Source organism: Medicago sativa, chromosome 3 (assembly GCF_051527215.1).
Source record: "Medicago sativa cultivar Bolivia chromosome 3, Bolivia_mono, whole genome shotgun sequence".
Lineage (NCBI taxonomy): Eukaryota > Viridiplantae > Streptophyta > Magnoliopsida > Fabales > Fabaceae > Medicago > Medicago sativa.
In genome coordinates, this window is record NC_140751.1 from 33,142,501 (window position 1) to 33,150,530 (window position 8,030).

Sequence of the window (8,030 nt, forward strand, 5' to 3'; positions counted from 1 at the left end):
ACGAATTCATTTCCAAATCCTTAAAATGGACAATTGATGTCATCTTTTCAATTATTTTGATAGTATGTATTATGCAAATGAAATCCTTCAGGGAGTTTCATATATCACTATCAAGTGAGCCATACAAATATATTGTAGCACATCTTTCATATAATTTGAGCCTTTCATGTGCTACTGAACTTAATCAAGTATGAAAAAGTTCTCGAATTCATTTCATGTGAAATGTGTCTAAAGAATATATGTCTCTTAAAAATAAATGGTAGACAATCACCAATTCACTTCAGGTGAACATATCAAACTATATATATATATATATATATATATATATATATATATATATGTATGTATGTATTTTACCATTATAATTCTCTTTTCACGCGAAAAATCATATATATCCATTTAACTTCACACCTTCAAGTGTGCGGACTACAAGTCCAAACAAATTCTGCTTTATGAAACGAGTTTGAATTCACTGGAATTGACTCTTTCCATTTGTAAATATTTTCATTATCTACAACTTTAATAGACTTTAAATCATGATCCTCATTATTACTTATCACATATAGCGCTATATTATATCGAAAAACACGTCGACGTTGACTTTACTTCGGTTCCATCTCATTCCATTGAGATCTTTCATTCATGACATAATTTATTCATATTTCATAAGTTTCAGGTACTTGATTTGTTCTTCTGAAACTGAAAAATCAATTATGTCAGAAAACTCTTTTAGAGTTTCTATATCCTCGTTTGGGTTATCATTCGTTTAAGCTCATTTTCTAATTCGAGACCTTTTATATATGGAACCGATTCATCTACCATGTTACAGGCACGGATGAGACTCATTTGCATATTAGTTTATCCGACAAGGACATCTATTTCATTTGGAGCATTAGCAGCTGATATTTGTTTTATTTACCTTTGCAAATGAGTTATATATTGAGGATCAAGACGAGACAATAATATTTCTTTTCAAATAATTTATTTGAACTTCAGGTTCACATTTTTCAGCTGCTTATTATCTCCCCCTAATATTGGAAAAACTAATCCACCAATTGATAATCAGCCTACTGGGCTGTAAATAAGTTGGCTCAACACAATTAATGATAGATGGAGATTCATATATATCAAATATATTTTCCCAATATTCTTTCAAGATTTATCTTAATGCATTATATTGGAGCAATTGTGATATACACAACATATCCAAAATCCACTTGAATGAGAAATATTAGGTTATTAACCTAAAACCAATGATAGATTAGGGAGAGACTTATATATAGTAGTGTGTTGGCTTGATACAGATCAATATCTCAACATACAAGATTATTGATTCCCAAAATAGAGTTTATAAGACATGGTCTTATAGCCGAACTAGAGTTTATAAGGTATGGCCTCGTAAGTATCAATCATACAATTGATTTTAGACGTCTAAAGAATGAATCTTCAAGTCCAATTTTATGAGCATATGCTACCAGTTGTTCAATGTTAATTTCAACTAATGAATGATACTTATCAAATGCTTTCTGAAAAGTTCAGAAAATAAACTCTTAGTCAAATTGTTGACATAATAATCTCACAAGTGAGAGACTCATTATTTTAAATTGTCAACTTTCTCTGGAAGCTAGTAACACACGATAGTTACTAGATTGAAGAATCTTCCAGCTCTTCAATATATATCCATTTTTTTAAACTAGTTTCCGCATCAAAATAAAACCTAGATAACCCAACCGATCTTGCCAACGAAAAATTTAATATAATTTGTAAACTTCTGGTTTACAGTAATACATGCTTCCATTGCACTAATAATATGTGTAGTCAAAATAGATGAAAAAAAAAACATGTAACTTTTTCGCTACTCATTTATCCAAAAAAAATTGTCTCATAATATAGAGATATTCAACCTATCCTTCATTTATTATTTTAATATGATATTCACTTAGGAGGATGTCCATGAAACATAATAAATTATTATGACACTTAGATTAGTATAATACATTTTTAACGTGTAACTATATTCTTTCATGTAACAATATATTTACTCTTCTGGAGCCTTCAATATTTTTTATAGTGTCAAATGTAATACTAAAACTAGTTTCACAAAAGACAATATATTTGCTCTTCTGGAGCCTTTAATAATTATAACCTCATTTTTGATCTTTTACGAAAAACATCTTTCATTCATAACCAAAATCCAACAAAATATACATATAATTAATGTGGTCCTTAGTGAGGCAAAGTACCAAGAGCAATTCTTGCTTGAGACCTCAAAATAAAAATATGTCTATGTTATTTTGAGTCAAAATAACATAGATATATTTTTAATTTTTAGAAGGAATCAAAAATACAAAATTTATTTATAGATCTTTTGAGATTCCCAATTCAAAACAATATATTCTTAAACTTAATCTTTTCAAAAGAAGTAACAACATCACATTCACAACCACCATAATTACAATTTCATTAGCAAAGCAATTATGTTGAACATTCTACTAAAAAAACAATGAGGAGCACAAATTATAAGTATCGAATGTGTAAAGAGATGACATTACCTCTAATTTTTATGCCTTGTGGAAACTCATAGATAGTAAAGTTCATAATCATAAATCATAATAATAGAATTTTACTATCTTCATATGTTCAATGGCTAGATGGATGAAAATCTCTACTATATCATTTACCATAAACACAACATCCATTATACGAAACAAATAGTATGGATCATTCAATCTAAAAATAAGGTTTAATTTATCAGACGAGACTTCATTATTTCAATCAATGACTACTCTTATGTTCAATCACAAATGTGATTTATCTTTTAAAATATTCTTGATATTATTTTCCCAATTTTGCTACTTAAGGAGCATATTCAAAAGGCATAAATCACAATTTTGCAATCCTTCAAGGATGATTTAGTTCTTCACGAACTATATTCCAAATCTTCATAATAATGATCAAGAAAATTCTTTATTTGAGCGGTCCTTCAGGGATCCATAAAATAACAAATTAGTTCTTCGAGAACTACATTACATTCTCAATGTGTAACTCTTCAATCCTTTTTTTATTTTTAAATAATACAAAGATAAAATAGATCTTATTTTCAACCATAAATCTATTAACGCCAAGGAAGATCGTGATTTTTGTTATCCTTCAAGGAAGCTTGATGTTAAATATTTAGTTCTTCAAGAACTATATATATCTCAAACCTTCATAAACAATGATAAAAATTTGATTGTTAGCAATCCTTCAGGGACAATTCTTTTTATCTTCATATATATTTAGTTCTTCAGGAATTATATTACACATGATCTTCATAATAACCAAGAACAATTCTTTTGCGCAATCCTTCAGGGATGCTCGATGTTAAATTATTCAAAAAAATTATCAATAATATCAAACATGCTAATTTGTTAACAAAATAAAATTCAACAAAACTTATTAAAAATATAAATTCAGTAGATGTTAACAAAGATCTAATTCTTCAAGAACTTCTTTTAGGAATTATAATGTCAACAAAGATCTAGTTCTTCAAGAACTCACCACAAATCTCTATCGAGGATAACAAAGGAAAATCACAATTTTTTTATTTTGCAATCTTTTACGAATGCTTGATATTAAATTATTCGCTCTTTTGGAACTATATCTTAAATCCAGAGCCGTCCCTAAGAATTCGGAGGCTCGACTCTGGGAATGAAAAGAGGCCAGTGATATAATCAAAACGTATTTTTTTTAAAAGAGCAATGTTCTATTTATATTTTTTAAAAGATAAATATAAGGTGCCGTATATATGCGGTACACCCAAAGGTGAAAATGACTACCGTATATATGAGGAACCCCCACCTAACACCAAAAGCAAGAGGGCCTAATTCTAATAGGCCTAAAAGGCTAAAACAAGGGGACAGAAAATGGCTGGGGGTATTAAAAAAAAATTGGAGGGCAGTAGTACTAGTGGGTATTAAAATTTTTTTGAGGCCCATGGCTGAGGGAGGCCCAGCTCTGTTGAGCTGTTTGCACCCCCTTAGGGTCGGGCCTACTTTAATCAATGAAAACATATATATATATATATATATATATATATATATATATATATATATATATGTTCTTTGAGCATTCATGGATGCTTTAATATTAAAAGGAAAAATAGTTCTTCGAGAATTATATCGTAAAATATCTTCATTGTTTGAACTATCCCTCACGGATGATTCATTGTTGAATTCTTCTGGAATTTAACAAAAATACACGAGAAACTAACTACGGCATAGTATAACAAACATGCCATCGAATAATCATTATAAATGAACTAATAACACCATAAAAGCAAAGCTATCTAATAAATCGTTTTTCTCTAAAATAAATAAATAAATCGTTTTGGAACACATGTAAACATTATGTCTTTTTCACTTAAGTTTCATCGATACTCAGTGAAAATGGGCCAACAAAATACGAATGAGTTTTTAGAAAAGATGCAAGAGGCAACATTCATTAGAAACAAAATACTAGAGAATATGAAACAACACTAACAAAATAACCATCATTAGAAATATTGCAAGAGGCAATGAAGTACAATAGCAATTTGTATCCAGAGCAATATTTTCATTGTTGCATAATTATAAAATTTACTGATTACCTCTTTTGCACAATCTTGTATGCTCCGAAATTTTGAATCTCAGTTGCTCAACGTTTCGTGCTGATAACGTGTTATAAAATAAACTAAAAGCACAAAATCAAAGAAGAAGAATAAGAAGAAGAAGAAGATGAAGATGAAAACTTTTCAATTATTCTCTTCACAAGTGTGTTCTTTACATTGAAATATAAGTCCTATTTATAGGATACAAATGTGGTAAGTTACAAGTACATGAAGAGCCATAGACTAAGAGCCACTAACATTGAATATAGGCATTCATTCATAGGAGTTAAGGAACATAGAGAGCCTTAAGGAATATGGACATCCACATCATAATAATATTATTCATAACAGCAACAAAATTTGAGATATATTTCAATTTTTTGTTTCAATGTTTTTATCGGTATGTAATTCAATTTTTCAACTACCACTAAAAAACATTAATTGCAGCTACAATATAATATAAAGAACTTTGAGGTCACCACAACCGTATGGTAACTCCAAATTTCAACCGTACCAGCTGCATTTTCTTCATTTTATCTCAATATAAAACTTTGCAGCATAATCGAAACTCCAATATAAATCATACAAAATATAAGTAAAAATGGTCATCCAAAATTCATGTATTTGGTTTAAATTTTGGTGTATATATGTCAAAATGTTTTGGACTCACTTTTACTTATATTTTGTATTTTGTATCAGAATTATTTGTAACAGAACTGTGTGTGTCTATATATATATATATATATATATATATATATATATATATATATATATATATATATATATATATATATATTGAGCTATTTACTAAAACAACCCTGCTGTATTTTCCTCCATTGAAACATTCATTAGATCTTCATTGCACTGAGCAGCCTCATCATCAAAAGGCCAATTCTCCATAAACAGAGGGACTTGAGTTTCCTGATTTGGCTTACTTTCATATTGAAAGAAGCAAGAATCCATTGCCAAGTAATTTTTTTCTTCAACCGACACAGATTGAGAACAATCAGAATTTAAGGAATTAAAACTCAACAAAGAATCAAATGCTTGATCTTTTTGTTTGCATGCTATAGTATTCTGTCCTCCTTCACTAGAACTAGATCCTGTAACTACCATAAAGGAGTTTCTTGAATTTGTTGTGTCATCCGAATTTTCGGGTTTTTTCATCCACTTTTCGAGTAATCTAGCTATGTTTTCAGTGTTTGATGCATAAGGGGAAGTTTGATTTTCAGCTAAAATAGGTGTTGGTTTGTCAAGAGAAAGTGCCTCACACAAAGCTTGTTTTGCCATATGGATATCTGTTTGAAGTCTTCTCTCCCATTGACCTTTAACTTGAGGAGTAGTGTTTTCTTCTATTTCATTATCATCACCTGTTTGGTTAATCTTCTTAAGCTTTTTCCTCAAATGTGTATTCCAATAGTTTTTGATGTCATTGTCTGTTCTTTCTGGAAGATAGGAAGCTATGGCAGCCCATCTACATAAATTCATGTCAGAAAATTAATTAAAGCAAAAAAAAAACTAATTCATTTTTTCTTTAAATTCATTATGGGAAAAAATGGTGGGGATCTATCTATTGTTTTGGATATTGTAAGGTGAGAAGTGTCTTTACTTATAAGCATATCTTCATACCATATTTAATTTTCATCGAAGAACTTTTAATATTTATGAATGTTTTTTATTTTTGAGGGAATATTTATGAATGTTATACCGCAACAATATCCAAAACTGACGATCTTAGTAGTCAAATATCAATTGTTAGATCGAGCTATAATTCAGATTCAACAATTTTCCTGGAAGGACGGTAGAGTTTGCAATTATCACCGACTTAATTCATGTGTAAAATTTGGGAAATAAAAAGTCAAATTTTTGTTTGGAAAATGCTACTTCTCAAGAAAAATAGCTTCAAGAATTTATAAGACAAATTGGCTGGTTTATAGAACTAAACATTTCAAGAACAAATTTTAAGTTTCTCACCAAAATTGAAAAATTTTAGAATAAAAAGTATTGCAAAAGAATCTGGAAATAGAAGAGAAGGTGAAATAAAAGATGAGATTAGGTAGTACCTATTTCCTAAAAGCGCTTGAAGGTGGATTATCATTTTTTCTTCATGATCATTGAAATTACCTCTTTTGATACCTGGTCTAAGATAATTAGTCCATCTAAGTCTGCAACTTTTACTGCATCTTATCAAACCTGAAAAAGAAAAATCAATAAATAGCCTACAAAATCAAAAACATAAACTAAATACAGAAAAATAAGAACCACACAAGTACAACATTTGTATATGGCCATAGATCGATAACAATTTAGCCTATATTTGAAACCACGGTAGAGTAGAAGCTATAAGCATATGTCATAGTTTTAAATTGTTGTCTAATATTATAATCTTAATATAAATATTTGAAAATCGAAGAAGTAGCTTCAGACAAAGCTGAAGCTATTTCTTGGATTCAGAGTTTCATAGACATTTCTTACGAATAAAATATTTTTATATGAAAAAATGAACAAAATATCTATATGATAATGAATTGTTTTAACCTGTAGTGGTGGGAACTGATCTCCAATTTCCAGGTCCATGTTCTTGAATGTATGATACCAAAATTATATCCTCCTCTGGAGTCCAAGGTCCTTTCTTAACCCCAATTTTCTCACAGCAAGGTGGTCTCACCATCATTACTTGAATGTATAGCTAACTAGTTTTCTCTTAATTGTAAGCTCTAAGAATGAGACTCTACGCTCTCTTTATTCCTAACATATACATAGACAAGTTTCTGCAACTGGGGTTGCTTTGTCTGTTTCATTAGGCACGTGTATATATAGACAAAAGGAAAAGAAAAATAAAATTAATAGAAGAATATAATAGAAGTATTTCTTTTCTTTTTGTTAGCTTCTCTTCCCAAAAAAAATAGGGTTAATTAAGTTTTTAGTCCCTGTAAATATTGACAGTTTTGTTTTTAGTCCCTACAAAATAAAATCACATTTTTTAGTCCCTAGCAATTAATAGAAAAGAAATATTTCTATGATAAATACTTGTCTTTTTTTTTTGGAAAATAACTTATATCATTTCATTAAAAATTAAATCAGTAATACATGTTGGAATTTCATCAAAGATGTGGAAGCTAGGTAATAATGTGGCTGCCTTAGCTAACTCATGAGCAACCTCATTTGCTTGCCTCCTAATAAACTCGACACGAGAGTTTGTTAAAAAGGTGTTACAAAACTGGATACTTTTATCCATAATGGATCCAAAATCGGTGCTATCTCCTCTGCCTTTGTTAAAATAATCAGCTACTGTTTTCGAATCTACCTCAAAATCAACATTTGTGAGCTGAAGTTCATTGATCCACCGAATTGCATGATAAAGTCCCAAAGCTTCTCCAATGTCAACTGGACAAAGTGGTGA

The 8,030-nt window shown here is 29.6% G+C and overlaps 1 protein-coding gene across 1 annotated transcript; it reads right to left on the minus strand.

The window, feature by feature from the left end:
• Positions 1–4,751: 4,751 nt before the first annotated feature.
• LOC146937238 (myb-related protein 306-like) lies at positions 4,752–7,412 on the minus strand. The gene is made up of 3 exons (XM_085751639.1): positions 7,166–7,412; positions 6,691–6,820; positions 4,752–6,101 (listed from the first exon to the last, which is right to left on the minus strand). The coding sequence occupies exons 1-3, from the start codon at positions 7,299–7,301 to the stop codon at positions 5,435–5,437; spliced, it is 933 nt and encodes a 310-aa protein (XP_085607765.1). The 5' UTR covers positions 7,302–7,412; the 3' UTR covers positions 4,752–5,434.
• Between the last annotated feature and the right edge of the window lie 618 nt (positions 7,413–8,030).

What these genes read in the sequence shown, in the direction of transcription:
- LOC146937238 (XM_085751639.1), bottom strand. Translation starts at nt 7,301, where the DNA reads ATGATGGTGAGACCACCTTGCTGTGAGAAAATTGGGGTTAAGAAAGGA. An exon ending in ATCAGTTCCCACCACTACAG is followed by an intron (nt 6,821 to 7,165) that starts GTTAAAACAATT and finishes TTTCTTTTTCAG; the next exon opens with GTTTGATAAGATGCAGTAAA. An exon ending in CAAGCGCTTTTAGGAAATAG is followed by an intron (nt 6,102 to 6,690) that starts GTACTACCTAAT and finishes GAATTTATGTAG; the next exon opens with ATGGGCTGCCATAGCTTCCT.